This window comes from Pagrus major, chromosome 6 (assembly GCF_040436345.1).
Source record: "Pagrus major chromosome 6, Pma_NU_1.0".
Taxonomy (NCBI): Eukaryota; Metazoa; Chordata; class Actinopteri; order Spariformes; family Sparidae; genus Pagrus; species Pagrus major.
The window spans coordinates 35,850,508-35,868,049 of record NC_133220.1 but is presented as its reverse complement, the minus strand read 5'-3'; the positions used below and the strand labels follow the sequence as shown (position 1 = coordinate 35,868,049).

The following is a 17,542-nucleotide window of genomic DNA, read 5'->3' as shown; positions in this document are numbered from 1 at the left end:
CTAAAGATGAAAAAAAAGACAAAAAAAGTCTATAACTGCTGTGTTACTAAGCCTCATGTTTGCTGCATTTCTAGACTCACCTAATGTGATGGCTGGAACTGTTTTTCTCTAGCAAGGCGTCTGATGTCAGCTGGCAGTGATGATGATGCTACTCGAAGCTGGTTTTCCAAGTTTGAGTCAGTCAGTCTTGAGCGGAAGCGAGTCTTTGCAAGAGTCAGTTTTGAAAAGAACTGTTCACAGCGATACGTTGTCCCAAACAGAGATGCAAACTTCAGGGCATGTCTCCTCAGGATGGGAAAATCCTCAGCACGAACATACAGTTTGTAAAAGTCCAGCAGAGAAAGGTTGTGGTACTTGGCTTTGAGCTCGTTGTTGTTTTGCAGATCAATTATTTCCATTTGGAGGTTGTCTGGCACATCAGACGGTTGCACATTAAATGGTGTCGCAAACACGTCGAGTTCCTTTTGTATATTTTTCACATCATGAAACCTCTCATCAAATGCCTGGATGAGTTTTGCACACTCACCAGCATATTCAGTCGTAACATCAGGCTTTTGTTCTTGTAGGGTGGGAAAGTGCACAGTGTTTCCCCTTTCCAGCTGTCCTTGCCACAGCCTTAACTTCACTTCAAATGATTTCACATTTGAAAGCAGAGAGCTGATGAGCTGGTTGGGACCTTGCAGCTTGATGTTTAGCTCTGACAGGTGCTTGCTGATGTCCACCATGAAGGCCAGATCACGGAGGAACTTGCCATCACTGAGCTCCATGACAGGTTTACCCTTCATCTCCATGAAGCGTCTGACTTCTTCCCGCAGTGTATAAAACCGTGCGAGCATATTTGCACGACTCAGCCATCGCACTTCACAATGATAAACCAGATCACCGTACTCTGACTCAAGCTCGCTGAGTAACTCCTTGAACTGGCGGTTGTTCAGCCCTCTGCTTTTAATGAAGTTTATGGTGGACACAACTGTTTTCATCACATTGTTAAGCTTCAGGGAATGTGCACACAAACTCTCTTGATGTATGATACAGTGGCATACAACTAAATCACTTGGATCCAGACTCAGTCGGCTCATTTCTTTTTTGACTAAAGCAGTCAATCCTTTTTGCGCGCCAACCATTGCGGGAGCTCCGTCAGTGGCGATGCCGCTCAACTTCTCAAATGGCAGTTCAAAATTGTTCATGGCCACAATAACTTGATTGAACAAATCCTCACCTTTAGTAGTGCCATGCATGGCTTGCAAAGACAGCAACTCCTCCTTTGTTTCAAACTCAGACGTAATCCCACGCAGAAAAATGGCAAGCTGCGCTGTGTGTGTGATGTCTGTTGTCTCGTCACAGGCCAGAGAAAAATACTCAAAGTCTCTTGCAGTGTTCTTGAGTGTTTTTTCAATATCTTGCGCCATATCAGTAATCCTTTCTGAAACGGTTCTCCGGGACAAACTGACGCTTTGAAATAATTTCACTTTGTCGGGCGCGAGCAGCTCCGCGGCGGCTACGAGGCACTCCTTCACGAACTCTCCTTCAGCGTGAGGTTTCAGCTTCGTGGCTATCAGTTCACTCACCACAAAACTTGCACGCGTAATATTCTCTCTGTCAGTCTGTGGCCGTGTGAAAGCTGCTTGTTGAGCACCCAAACTCCGACGAAGAGCGTTAATTTTATCCAAACGCATTTGTCCTTTCAACTCGTCGAGTTTAGCGTGTTTCGAGCTGTAATGGCGCTCGACATTGGCCTTTTTCATCACCGCAAGCGCCTCGCCACAAACTAGGCACACTGGCTTGCCTTTCACTTCAACAAAGAAAAAGTCATCTGTCCATTTTTCCTGAAATACGCGGCATTCTGCGTCCACCTTCCTTTTCTTGACAGTCGCCATGATGCATCACTTGTCTGTGTCGGTACTTGTCATGTGTCAGTCACTCCGACCCAATGCAGTGGTACGTACATCACATGCTGTATTCACTGACCCTGACGTTGACTCGGACATAGGACTCTCTCTCGGAAAACTAATGACGGGCGATATATTTTTTTTCCTGATTTTTTTTAATTCATGTATGCATATATGAAGATATAAAATATAAAAATTGTATTGCATTGCGGGCCAGTTGAAATGGCCTCGCGGGCCGTATACGGCCCGGAGGCCGGACGTTCCCCACCCCTGCACTACAGGCTGATCCAACTTTGTTGTAATGTCCTTAAAACAAGTCAAAATGAGGCTCAGTAGTGTGTGTGCCTGTATGACCTCCCTACAACGCCTGGGCATGCTCCTGATGAGGTGGCGGATGGTCTCCTGGGGGATCTCCTCCCAGACCTGGACTAAAGCATCCGCCAACTCCTGGAAAGTCTGTGGTGCAACGTGGCGTTGGTGGATGGAGCGAGACATGATGTCCCAGTAGACTCCGTCTCATGCTACCACTAGAGTGAAAGCACCGCCAGCATTCAAAAGTGACCAAAACATCAGCCAGAAAGCATAGGAACTGAGAAGTGGTCTGTGGTCACCACCTGCAGAACCACTCCTTTATTGGGGGTGTCTTGCTAATTGCCTATAATTTCCACCTGTTGTCTATTCCATTTGCACAACAGCATGTGAGTTTGATTGTCAATCAGTGTTGCTTCCTAAGTGGACAGTTTGATTTCACAGAAGTGTGATTGACTTGGAGTTACATTGTGTTGTTTAAGTGTTCCCTTTATTTTTTTGAGCAGTGTATATATCCATCCATCCATCCATCCATCCATCCATCCATCCATCCATCCAGCCCCATTATCTGTGACTGCTTATCCTGTGCAGGGTCAGGGGGGGCTGAGGCTGATCCCAGCTGCCATTGGGAGAGCGACAGGGTACACCCTGGACAGGTCGCCACTTTCAGTGATAGATGTGCACAAAAAATATTACAGCAGCTTGATGGCTCCAGTAGTATGTGAGATCAGCTGTAGACAAATCCTAATGTGAAAAGCAAGAAAATGTAGTGGAGCGAAAAGAATAATGTTTCCCTCTGAACTGTAGTGAAGTAAAATTATAAAGCTAAGCATGCTTTAGTACAGTAATTGAGTAAGTGTACTTACTTACATTCAACAACTGGTCAAACAGTATCCCATCTATTTTGTGTCCTACCTAGTAATGAAAACAAGTAGAACAGTAACAATCAATACTGCCTGAACAAAAGGTCAGATTTGGGGGGGTATTTGTAAGTCCTCCATTTTCCAGGTCAACACTCAGACAGAACTGTGTGTAGATTCTGTTCACAGCAAGAACTAAAACTGTGATGTGATTTTTGATGTAAGCGGACCTTTAATCTGAAACTGCTGAAACCTTTCACAGCCACATTCATCCCAAGATAAATTGTCCTGACATGACTTAAATATCATCACAACCAAACTCAGGTGTCACTGACAATTGAGCACACTCCATTTACTGATGTAGACCAAAAGATGAGGCTGAAAGCTCAGGGAAAACGTTAGTAAGTGGACCTCAAGTTCTTGAGCTTTAGTCAAACTACTATTCTAAGTGCTGTATTGTAAGCAACTGGACTTGTTTCAGTTTCCAGTTGCCTACGATACAGCACTTAGAATTACCATGACCTGGATGACTGAGAACCTTCATCAACATGTCAAACTACTATGTCAAGAATTAACTTCACACTCAAATTTAATTATGTCCTCTATCTATTATGTCCTCTATCCATGCATAGAGGAAATTATTTCCCAATCAAAACAAGGAAATTAGCTTTGTGGGCACATAAGTCTGATAAACTAGGTTTATTTGGTTTGTCTGTCAACTCCCTTTTTTTATTTCTAACCAAAGGACCTCTGAGGGCCCCTTTTATCTGTGTATCACCTGATGTCCTAAAAGAGACAACCCAACTTTATTGGCTTTCATTCACTCAATATAACAAAGGATTACAATTTTCCACACCATAACAATGGAGGAGAAAGAGTGCACGAAAGGAAGAGTAAATGTAGGAGCGACGTACAGATGAATAGAGGGAGAGGAGGCTGGGAGATGATACAAAATAAAGAGGAGGACAGACAGAGAGAGAGAGGCCATAAGAGAGTAAGAAGAGATCAGTGTATCATGTAACTTCATGACCCCTCATTGTCTGGGCATCAGAGTACGGCAGAGTACACTCAGCTCAGTGATTATTACAGGCAGAAACCACATTAGATGTTTTACTGAAGTAAAACTGTGACACTTAGATAGGTTGAGAATTTACTTGCAGTAGTGTGATTTTGTGTTTGTGACAACATGTGATGGACACAGTCAATAATAAACAAACAAGTTTATGAATAACTCTTTTTTGCCTATAGGGAGCTGGCCATGGGCAAGGTCAGCAGTCCTTGGCTCTGGAATCTTTAATCCAGGAATCTGCAGGTCTCGTCTGGTTTGGCTCAACATCAACCCCATTCAGCCCAAGAAACCTGAACTACACTCATTGACATGGCCAAAATTGTTCATTAATCCCTTGCCTTTCTGATTTGTTTGGAAACATTTATTCCCCCAACTTCAACCTCGGGAATTTGACGACCTGAGAATGAGACTCAAAACTCAACTCTCTCTCTTCAGAATTGCTTTAAGAGTTTTCCTATATTAGTGCTTTAATTGTCCACCTTAATGCACACTGGTTTGCCTCGCCTCTGTTTCCCTCTCTCTTCTGTTTTCTCTCTCCCTGCAACATTAATTGAGTTGTCAAAAAAAAAAAAACACCATTTAGGATTTTTTCACCAGCGGTTCCGATTCATAACAGCAGGTGAGTAGCGTGTGGAGGAAGCTTGTTAATTATGTAGCCAATCAAAAACAATGGTTAATATACCTGGGCAAGTAACATCTATGTGTGGGAAACACTACTGGGCTTACTGAACCAAATTTACCAAACTAAAGCTACTGCAACCATCATGCTTTGGTTTGGATTTAATATGACTAGGTTTTGAGTGACAGGAGGTGAGCAACACGTACTCATATCTAAACGAAAAACAGTTGATTTGTCAGTGGCTTGTAAAATAACACGAGGGCAAATTCTTAGACACAGATTTTTCTTTTTTGCTCACATTGCACCAGATTCTTAAAAACAAGATGTGTTAGCATGTGATGGGATTCTCGTTGTGAACGGTATTGAAAGACCTAGAAAAAATTCAAAGAACTAAGAGAACAATAACAATGCAAAGGGAGGGAGATGAAAAGCTGAGGAGAGTGACACAGACACTGATGCTACAGCTAAACCAGGTGCAGGTTTGTCTGAACATGTCTAATACTATTTCACAACCACATGATCTCTGTCTCAAGACATAGTTAGAATACACAGAACAGTTATTAGTAAGAAAACATCACATAGTGAGATAAACTGAAATATTTGACTATTTGAATACTGCATTAGTTATTTTGTTACAGTGAATAAAAATCCTTCAAGGTCAGGTCAAGGTCGGTTTTTCAGCAGCAAACCCTTTCTGAAGACAAACAAAAAACAACCATTCCCTGTTGAATTCCTGTCAAAGTGTCGACCCTTCAGGTTCTGAGCATTTACTCCTGATAGCACACTGAATCTCTGTGGCCATCCCTGTGGGGTAAGTGTAAGCCTGAGCCTGATCCGCTGCCTTCACACTACCCAACAATCTGTTTTCTCTGTCTGTGTCTAATAGGAGGCAGAAACATAGCCTAGGATAACAATAAAGAATGAGCAGCTCTTACTTTTGGAGAAGACTGACCCACGGCCTTCATCCTGCTTCACTGCTTGCAAACAAAAATCTCAGGTTAGTGAATCCTGATTTAGTGTGGCAAAAATATAAAAACAGTCCTTCATTAGACTGGTTCAAACATCACTGAATAATAGTCACACGGTGGTCACCTGGACTGTGAAGTGACTGGAGACATCCTGTCTACTACTGACACTGAGAAACTCTGCTTTATCTGCCCATGCTCAGTGTTCAGGTACTCTCTAGAAGGGATGCTGTGACACAATATGACACTGTGCAAAGGATGATGATTCTTCTTCTGTGGAGGTAAGCAGGCAAGGCAGCTCCTGGCTGCAGACAGTCATGCTGAGTGAAATGCATTGTTCGCCTGGAAGTAAATGAATAATGTAATGTTAACGTTCCCATCCTTTACTCTTCTGCAACAATCGTCATGTCACTCTTATTGATCATAATTTTACTTTGCCATGTAACCTTATGACTGAACACATTAAAGCTATATTCACAGCAGCGCCGGGTGTTTGTTTTTTTAAAATTGTATTTACTTATGTTACGTTGACAGTTCCCCTGCAACCAACAGCAATGGCAATGGTCATCTCTTGACACTTTGTGACCGTTATACACTAAAAAATAAATATTGCAAAATTGCGTTTCTGGTCGTAGTTTGGTTCATAATGAGTTAAAGTGAAACTCTCGCCAAAATGCAACCTAGGCTTTTTTTGTGAAGGAACCCGAGTCAAACCTTTGTGTAAAAGCATAATTACGATGAAAAAGCCACTTTTAAGATTTGCCATATTTTCGTTTTCGAGTCAAAATAATTTTCAATTGCGTGCTAGGGGCAACATTACGGTAGCATCAAAATCGATATTTTTAAAACACTAAGAAGACTCGACACAACATGAAACTTTGCTCGTAGTATCACCAGGGTCTCTACACATGAACACGAGCATTGAGAACATTGTTTGTGTACACAGAGTTTACTAAAAAGATGGTTTTTGAACAACTCACGCTAGCAGTAGCTTGTTCCGCTCATCGCAGTCCTGCCAGTTGACAAGACTCGATCCCCGAGTGCCACAAAACATGGAGGAGAGTAAAGGTGGAAAGCTCCTAAAGCGTTGCACTCGGGGATCGACCCTTTAGCGCATTTAGTGTCTTGATCGTTGCTTTGTTTGTTTGCCGAATGAATTTTGGGAGATGCACCACATGTCAGTGCTCGGTAATTCTGTGTTGACTCTGTGTTTCTTGCAGGAGGATTATTTCACCGTGATCCAAAGAGAATGTAAGTGTTACCACCCCGATTTGCTGTTTTGGAGTTTCCCTGTTAGGCTTTAGGGACACCTCCCCCTTTGGGCAGTGTCCGTTTGTTGTTTTCTTGGTTAGAGTGGTGGGGACGTGGTTAGTGTCAGCTGTCCTTGGGCAGCAGTCTCGGGAGCACATCCAGAGGATTTTTGTGGGGTGGCCTGTTAAGGTCGCTTCTCAAAGCCTGCTGGGTTACAGTGCGTAAATACCCGCCGCAAACCCACACGAAGACTAGGGGTGAGTTGTAATTAGGTTTGGTTAGGCAGTTAGGGGGAGTACTCCTGAGGCTAGTTTTGCCTCCTGTGTGCATTTGAGTGGGTGAGTACTGCTGTATATTCTGTTTGGACCGTTGTTTTTTTTGGTTATTATGGCTTCCGTGTTGGGCTTTGTTGCTGCGCCTTCAGAGGGGTTTGTAAATAGCTGTACTAAGGAGCAGTTATTGCAGATAGCGGAGCACTTTGAGATTAAGGTTGCAGACAAAAAGCAAAAGGATGAGATTAGGTGTGTTATCTTGTCCGCGTTATTGGAGAAAGGTGTCTTAAGAAAGGGAGCGCCTCTGTCGGAACTGGCTGCACTGCGGGTCTCTTCGTTCGGTGCACCAGGCTCCGTGCCAGTGTCTGCGTCAGTGTCAAATTTAACTTTTGAGCAACAGAAAGAACTGATGATGTTGCAGTTTGAGCAGGAAAAGCATAGACTGAGAGTAAGAAGGAGGGTAAGATGGAGCTGGAGAAAGTTCGGCAGGAGACTGAAAAAATGAAATTGGAGTTGATTAAGGAAGGTAAGCTGTCAGGTGTGTCGGGGTCAGAGGGTGCCTGGGGTTTAGTGTCCAAGTTCAATGAGAGGGACCCTGATACCCTGATACCTTCTTTACACTGTTTGAGCGCATTGCCGATGTGAGAGGGTGGCCGGATGTGGACCGGACTCTGATGCTTGATTGTGTCCTTACGAAGAGGGCTCAAGAGGCATACTCAGCATTGAGTGCGGCTGACTGTTTGAGCTACGCTAAAGTGAAATCTGGGGTTTTGAAAGCTTATGAGTTGGTCCCTGAGGCTTATCGTCAGAAGTTCAGATATTGGGTGAAAGGTGATAAGCAGACTAATGTAGAGTATGCTCGTGATTTGCTGTGTCATTTTAACCATTGGTGCTCTGTTGCTGATGTGGACAATTTTGATCACTGACTTTCATACCTCATGTTATCACATGAGGTATGAAAGTCCTTTGAAACGGTGCATCTCTCTCTCTTATTTTTTTTATTCTTGGTGTAATGGAATCTTAAATTATGCAAAATAATGACATCATTTATGATAGTCTTGTTTTAGGTGTCATGATATAATGAGTAAGTGTTACTGGTGAGAGACAAATATCAGTGTTCTGCTAGAAAGTAAGAGTATTAAACTGTGTATAAATAGTGTCGGTCACATTAGTGGATTTGGTATGTCAGATTAGAGAGGCTCTATGTAACAATTTGTAGCAAATAAAACAATTATTCATATTTTTTTATATTGGCTGTATGTGAGCAGATTGTAATGTGACGTGAAAAGCGAGACCTTCCTCATCTCTGTCCTGTGGATGATTTGTTTAAGTAGTTTAATGCTGCTGGAGTGTGGATTTCTTTGTAAAGGAATTGGGATGGATTTTCCACGACAGTCCAAAGGATGTGAGTTAATGATGTTCCCGGCTGCCTCTTCTTAGTGCTTCCTTCCGCTCTGCTAACAGATAGCAACAGGAGCTAACGCTGGGTTACAAATGGAGTCCGTTCACATAAACCAACTACCAGCTTCCAGCACAACAAAAACATTTCACAGAGAACCTTTAACTGTTGTGCTGAGCTGCATGTTGGTACATAAAAACTGTCTGAATGGTGTGTTACCAACTTTTTAAAAAACTGTTGTTGACATTGCAAACTTGTCAGAGACAATTGCTTATTGACAATTGCTTATTGGGCTGTACAATATGGTAAATTAAAAAAAATACAAAGTGAAAAATAATAAAAATTGACAGATTGTATTATATTGTATTGTATTATTATATATATATTGTGATTGTGATAAAGTCACGATTAAAGGTAATTGTCATTTTTGCATCACAATTTTCATTTCCACTGAAAGAAACAAATAAATTGTGATGAAGTGACATTTGTTGGGGTCTTTACCAAATAAACATGTTTTCTTAAATCTGGAGAACAAGATTAGTAGGACAGGACACCTCTTCAGCACTACAGTTGTCTACTGTTCTGTCAAAATATTTCAATTATATCCAGCAGACATAGATTTTATTTAGATTCTAGTTCTTGACAACTTTATTATTATAAATCCAATATTCACTTGTTCTGAGAAGGTAGTGTTTTTAAAGCTTTTTCTCAGAAAACAGTGACTCTGGCTGTCCTCCCATGTCAGACCTCCCTGGGTGCCCCGGTAGTCCTGCTGTACAACCAGAGGTAGGGAGGGAATGCAGGTGGCTACTGGCTGCTGTATTGTTTTGTGATTGTACATAGTCTAATCATTCACTGCCAAAGATAATTCATGGCTACTCTTTGCTCATGCTTGGGTCATGGCTATAGAAGGAAAGCAGAAGTGACTCAAGTAAAAAGTAAATACAAACTGTATACAAATAATAAATGCTGTACACATCACATTTATTATTAAAGGATATTGTCCAAGTCATCTTTAATATCGTGATAAATATCTTATCATGGACTATTTATTGTGATGACTTATGGTATCGTTGCATCTCTATATATTACAGTATTGTAAAAATATCGATTATAGTTGCTTTAACGTACAACTTCTGGTGCTTTACCGTTGATTTCAATATATTTCGAGGAGGACAAATGTGTTTTTACTCTGGAAAATTAGGTGTCAAAAAAGTATTATTTTGGTATGTTGGAATACATATCTTCCTGGTTATAGACCTGCAGTCTGTTTCACTGAGTCAGTTCAATGTAGTCAAGCCAAACAATGCTGATGATTTTTATCAGCTTAGCCTGCAGATCTCATTAATTAGAATACTCTCTGTGGTAGAAGGAGCCTGTAAGATACTGTCCACATGGTGGATGGTGGCTGGCCCAGACTCCACATGATGGAGCAGCCTGGTTTCAGACTGCATCTAATGTGGCTTTAGAGAGAAGGTTTATTGTTATCATTGTCTGTTTGCTTTGCTGTCTGTATGTACATCAGAGCCATTTTATGTAGATTTTATGAAAAGAGTACTACATGTGATTTTCAAAAAACTTTTTATGCTGATAATGATGACTTCACTTTAAAGTGATACCAAACTGCCCTACCAATTCTGATTCCTTGTCATGTGCTCTTTTATTTTGCCCAAAATCTGTGGTATCTCCTAAAGAGACTGGAAACACTGGTATGGCTACATAGTGGACCAGCTGCCCTGCTCTCCATTGTCTGGCAGCCATTCATGAAATAGCTGAGCAGCCAACAAAGCTCAACCCTACAGTGCTCCATCTCTTACACCATGCAGATGGTATGCAAGACGCTCAGTTCTGTTCATCTGAGTCAGACTGATGGTATGCACACACTGTGGAGAGTGTGTAAGGACAGATGTGTGTTTAAGAAATAGTCAAATGTGGTACCAGAGTTAAATCTCTCTGCTCAAGCACTGTTGTGTGAAGTCGCCCTTTTAAAAAGCAGAAAAGAAATATATGACCTTTGAAAAGCACGACTAGAGGGATTATTTTGCATTCAGACCAAATGTTTGTGCATGAGGTGAGCTGTGCGTCTGACCCTACCTTGGGGTTTCTATCTTTGTGAGAATACTTAAACATCTGAAAAAGCAAGCAAGGATCCACCTCAATGATTTGGAGCTTTTGTAAGATCTACAAACATGTATGTCTATTTCAATTCTCCCCTCATATTTATTTTTATTTATGTATATATGCTTGTCTAGAGGTTGACCATCAGAGGAGGTCCTTCAGCTTGGGTGATGGGAAAGCATTATTGTCAGGGGAAAGCAGAGAGATTCCAAAGAATCAAAAGAGGTTGAGAGCTGATTTCACAATCAAGGATCAAAACCTGGCCTGGCCTCTAGAGCTGTCCATTACGAACTCCTTACATTGTCCTTTAGAGTCCTTTATCGTCCCAGAGAAATTGGCCAGGTGACTTCTTGATTTTATACTGCAGCTACAACAACCATCTACATCACACACAGCTCAGTGACATACTGATGCTCTTCATCAACCGTGTGTGTAACTACCAAACTCAATCATGTTACAGTGTCGGCTTTATTTTGTGCAGTTTTTCTAAACATGTATTCCATATTTGTGAATAAGAATAATATCATGGCTTACATCACCATTCCTGTTTCAATGTAGACTTTTCTTGCTGTGGTTTTCATGTCTCAAGTCATTTTAACTCCTTTCATTGCTTTTACAGGAGCTGCATTCTATAATCACCAGACTGTAATCTCTCAGTCTGGTTTGATCAGTTACTTGGCACAAAGCCATCCGTCTTGGGGTTATACTAATGTATTATTGATGGGTGCTGAGTCAAGAGAGTGCTGTGTATCAGTACAGTGCTGCTTGACCTTAGTCTGCCCTTTAACACTACTGACCGTGCCCTTTCTGAACAATACATTTCAAACAACAGGATGGTATTTCTGCCTTGGAGTGAGTCTGTTATCCTACCATTTGTCGGATAGGAAGATTTTTATGAGTTTATCTCATCAGTGTGTGTGATCCTGCAGAATACTTCAAGAAACTCTTGAACTTATTCTGTCCTCGCTGTATATGACTGGAAAGGGCATAGTGTGAATATGAATGGATAGCCCTGAAAGGTTGCTTCACACAAACTACACAAGTGTTTTCACCTGTTACATGCTACACTTTGCCATAGAGAGGGACGAGGCCCAATGAATCATACAAATGCTGCTAATAATAATAATAATAATAATAATAATAATCAATAATCTGGCCAGACACTGCATGAAGTGGGCATGCGTTTCAGATTCTTTAGGAGTCTTTATAGCTACACTTCAGTGAAACAGGAATGCTTATCGTGCCTTGAACACCTCACCAACAAGCGCTGTTGTTACGTAGTTCATAGTGGGCTCCGCCCTCCACCCCGCATTACTTCCCACAGAGAGACAAACACAACAACAATGCAGCAAGCAAAGAGGTCGTTCCCAAAAAAGACACAGTCTCAGTAGTCAGTAGTTTGGAACTGGTTCGGTTTTGCGGATGATTGATTGATGATTCAATATAATGGTACACATGCCCTGTGTGTGTCCTGTGTATGATTTTGAAGGTGCACTGTTTACAATGGCAGGGCCACTTTGTTTACAATAAAAGCATTAAAATAAAAGCAATACTTTGTCATTTGTAGTTTGTTTTTAAGAAGGAAAAAAAAACATCGTAAATCAAGTCGTTCTGTGTGAAAAAATCGGAGATTCGATTTTTAGGCCATATCGCCCAGCCCTACCCCATCCTGATGTTTTGAGAGGCAAAAATCCAAGACAACATCCCTGCCAGCCTGGACCCTCACCAGTATGCTTTCAGAACCAACAGATCCACAGAGGATGCCATATCTACTGCCCTTCCTGAGGGAAGGGCAGTAGATGTGTCTTCACACACCTGGGGATACGAACAGCTGCAACAGAATGCTGTTGGTTGACTTCAGCTCAGCATTCAACACAATCTCACCCATGAAGCTGGAATTAAAGTTCTGCAAAATAACCAGAGGCCTCTGCAGACATACACAGAAGGGGGTTATGGTTGCCTACAGGTCACATAGGCTCACATAACAGTCGATGTGCAGACCAAACAAGCTGATTGTTTGATCCAACTTCCTGTTGGGAGGCAAAGAAAAACTAAATTGAAAGTATAAAAGTAACAGGCAAAAGAATGTCTCAGAATGACACCCGGGCATGTATCAACCTCCTGTACTCAGAGTGATAATCAACTCATCACTATACTGTAATTAATTGATTGTGATCAACAAGCAGAAAAAGTATCTAATTAGTACTCCAGAGTAACTCATAGACTTCAGCATACACTGTGTACCTGCCACCACTTTTAGCAAGTCATGCAGTAAGTGACTGACCACATACTGGGAAAAACACAATTATTGCAACATTAATGGATAGAAAAAATGAGGGATCATATTGAGACATGCTGAACTGCTCACATACTCACATACCAAGACAAAACTGAGCCCCTACCCAGGCTTAACCAGCGGGGAAAGATAAAAATCTCCAGGCTTCCTGCTGCACCCTGAACCAGCTATTAGTTTCCCATCCATTAACAAGGGCAGTGTGGGGCCTGAGAGAAGGATGACTTCATGCACGCTGTGGCTGACATCATCAGAACACAGAGAAACACATCTATTTTCTGTGTTCCCTAATGACACCTCTTGGTCATTAGGGAACAATAGTGGGTCTATGACTCTCTTTTGCCACTTCTGGCTCTGTTAAACAGAGAACCATTTACTGAAGTGCAATCCACACTTACAACACTGACACATACATGAAGGGCACTTGCACAGTGGCTGACCACTGTACCACTGCAGCAGCACTCACAGAGCCCACCCAAATCAGTCACTTGACAGGATGTGAGAGTGGAACTGGGTTGACAAATATTTTTTTGGTCCAGTTTGAATTGTAGTGTGATTTACATGTATGAAGTTTGTCAGTTTAAAAGATTTTAAAAAGAGCAGGCTTCTCTCTGTTTTACATAATTGCAAATGGAATACCTTTCACCAGATTAGTAATGAAAATAAACAGCTCTACATTAGTTGATCGACAGAAAACTAATCAGCAACTGAAAATCAATAATCATTTTTTAAACAAAAAGACCATACAAACATGCACATACAAGCACACACTTAGGGCTGCACAATTAATTGCAAAATAATCAAAATCGCAATATGACTAAGTGCAATATCCAAATTGCAAGAACTGCAATTATTTTATAAAGGTAGTATGTGTCACAAATTAGTGTTATTAATTAAATGTTATAGTGCTGCAGAGACACTCTGGTCTACAAAGCTTGTTCTCCAGATGTAATAAAACATATTTGTTTGGCAAATACAGGAAGAAATGCCACATCACCATGATTTCACTGGTTTTTCAATGACAATGAAAATTGTGATGTAAAATGTAATTATCCATAATAATCATGAATTATATTTCAAAATGATCATAAATCAAAATAATCACAATATCATTTTGACCATACCGTGCAGCCCTACACACACTCTACTCCACTTTCTCCTTTCTGCTTCACAACCTTGTTCTGATTTCTTTCTGGCTGAAGGACAAACTCCACACAGCCTCAGGGTTTTGTGTGTGTGTGTGTGTATCAGCAGATGTGCGACTTCTGACCTCAGATATAAGTGCTGCCTTTCAGTGGTCATCGCCATCTCCTCTGACTTCTTGTCCTATCTTAGCTGACCTCAGGCCAGAAAAGGATGTAGGAGGAATAAGGTCAGCCATGCACCCAGGGCCATGGATGGACAGCTTGGCCATTGAAGTACTTAAGAGACCACCGTGATCGTTCCCTCCTTCTTGGGCCTTTATTAATCAAACGCCTCAGAGGAGGAAATAGGTCCAAAAAGAGACCCAAAATTTACATATGACACACATTTGGTCCTACTTGCCTACTACTACAGATAAGACTAAGATTAGGCTTTGAAAACCTACTGAAGTCATCCTTAGAAAATAGGAGAAGGCTTTGACATATACCATGTAATATTTTACATTTAAACTAACAATCTTCAAAGATACTGACTGAATATAGCCTTTAGGACTGATTTGGTCCAGGATATAATCACATCCACCCAGGCAGAGATATAATCTATAGCCAATGTGCACAAAACAAGTTCTTGCAATTGTCTAAAAACAATACTCACATGCCTATCCATACATTTTTGGTGGATGTAATCATTTCATACTGGCCATAAAGAGATTTTTCCTCACACTGCTCCTATTTAATGACTGGGGCAAAAATCACATTATGTGTGAAAGTGAATATGAGGAGGGCAGCATGCTCACCTCTGGGTCAGGTTGCCAGTTATCATGACACACATCCCACACAGAAACTGAACAATCTGATTTGTATCACGATTAAAAGGGAGATTAATAAAAGAAATAACCAATCAGAAGCACAGCGGGAGAAAGGGCAAAAAATGGGGACTCACAAAAATCCGGAGTGTTGGCAGGTATGATTCACAGTCCCAAAGGGGATTTTCTCAACTACTTAGCTTTATTACTGCCAGTGAGGATCCCATCCCATCCCATGTTTGTCTCTATCCCTGTGTCACCCAGCAGGGACAGCTAACACTCAGGTAAATGAGTTCCCCCACCCACCCTTTCCATCTGGAGGCACTGAGGCTCTCCTGAGACCCGACCCAGACACTGTGACCTCTGGAGTCAGGCACCGGCGCCACCGGAGTCCCTGTTGAGACCCAGCCCTGGTAATGTCCCTGCTCCTCTGTTATACTGCACACAACAGTACCAAGAGAGATGGAGCAGGAAGAAGACAGATAGGGAAAGAAAGGTGAGTGCTGGGTAACACTGATGTATGAGGCACTTGTTAACCTTTTATAACAATTCTGATACTAAATCCAGTTAAGGCATAAACATAAGTCATATTGTCAATAAGAAAAATAGAAAATCACAAAACACAAATCACAGTAATGTGCAATTGCAGGGCTGTTTCATAAGGTGACCCTGAATGTCAAAACACAACAACACTGCAGAAAGCAAAACTGCATTTCACAAAACAACATTTCACAAAACACAACATTTCACAAAACAACATTTCACAAAACACAACATTTCACAAAACACAACATTTCACAAAACAACATTTCACAAAACACAACATTTCACTAAACAACATTTCACTAAACACAACATTTCACAAAACACAACATTTAACAAAACAACATTTCACAAAACACAACATTTCACAAAACAACATTTCACAAAACACATTTAACAAAACACAACATTTCACAAAACAACATTTCACAAAACACATTTCACAAAACACAACATTTCACAAAACAACATTTCACAAAACACATTTCACAAAACACAACATTTCACAAAACAACATTTCACAAAACACAACATTTCACAAAACACATTTCACAAAACAACATTTCACAAAACACAACATTTCACAAAACACAACATTTCACAAGACAACATTTCACAAAACACAACATTTCACAAAACACAACATTTCACAAAACAACGTTTCACAAAACACAACATTTCACAAAACACAACATTTCACAAGACAACATTTCACAAAACACAAAATTTAACAAAACAACATTTCACAAAACACAACATTTCACAAAACACAACATTTCACAAAACACAACATTTCACAAAACACAACATTTCACAAAACACAACATTTGCTCGCTGGCTGATTGTCTTCAACTGACTGAGTTTCTCTCTGACACCTCCCCTTGTGCTGAACCTGAAGCAGCTGTCTGACAGTGTTTAGTTTCTCCAATTTAATTTTGGAGCACTTTTTGGAACACATTTATTTGCAGAACTTTAAGTCTTCAGAAGTTCCCCGTTAGATATTAGTTCATAACCCAAGGACCTTCTCAACATGACTGCTTTTATCATCACTAATCAGTCGCTACCACCTGCTGTTTGTCAGTTTAGGGTCTAAACTGAATGCAACATACGATAGGATTCAAAGACTTTAATCTACCAGGAAATTTCAAGTCTGGTAAATGGTGAATGTGGATTATGCTGAAAAATATGGTAGCCTAATTAATGTTTGACTCCTTTCTCCACTCCTGTTTTATAGATAAATATCTGCATTGGCATGCATTCATATTCCCAGCTCCACTGGATTAAACTACTACTGATCTTTATTTACCTGTTGCCATGGTGAATCTTACATCAGCACTCCATTGATGAGCTTTTTTTTTCTCTGCCCAAGGTTAAGGCTCAGTGTGTTGAATCTGCTTTCTAAAATAGGCCCCTGCTACTCCCTGTTTCTTTTACATCTCGTCTTACTTGAAGAGAGTATATGAGACAAACAGTGGAGTTCTCCCCGTCAACAACACACAACACATCTGACAGATTTTTGAGGGCCTTGTAGTCCGCTGAACAACCAGCGGGAGGGAGGAATCAGTCTGGCCCATGCCCACGGCCAAGTGCCTGTTCTGGGCTATCCTCCTGATCCTAATTCAGAGGGAGGGAGGGCCCCAATAAATGTACTGTTTAATCACACCACAAGTTAACCTAATTTCCTAAATGTATGTTCAGTTGGTGTCTGGTGTATTACATGTTTTTCTTGCAGTTGATCTGTAAAAAAAAGAAAGGAAAAAAAAGCCAGCTGCAGACAAAAACTGTCAAAATACCTTCACAAACTGAAGCCCTCTTTACAGCTGCATGTACTGTATATGGAACATGCTGAGGTGACAAAAACAAAATCTCAACTGGGAGTTTTGTGGGGCAGCGAGCTGTAGGTTAATGTTCATCTATCTGTTGTGTGGATGTTTTCTGCAGTGTTCAAACTGGAAGTTGTCACTAAACTTGCACACACTCATGATGGTACTGTGCTGTTTTGCTTCA

At 41.1% G+C, this 17,542-nt stretch overlaps 1 protein-coding gene across 1 annotated transcript; it reads right to left on the bottom strand.

The window, feature by feature from the left end:
- Positions 1–80: 80 nt before the first annotated feature.
- Positions 81–1,877, bottom strand: LOC140997970 (general transcription factor II-I repeat domain-containing protein 2A-like). The gene has a single exon (XM_073468068.1). The coding sequence runs from the start codon at positions 1,875–1,877 to the stop codon at positions 81–83; it is 1,797 nt and encodes a 598-aa protein (XP_073324169.1).
- Between the last annotated feature and the right edge of the window lie 15,665 nt (positions 1,878–17,542).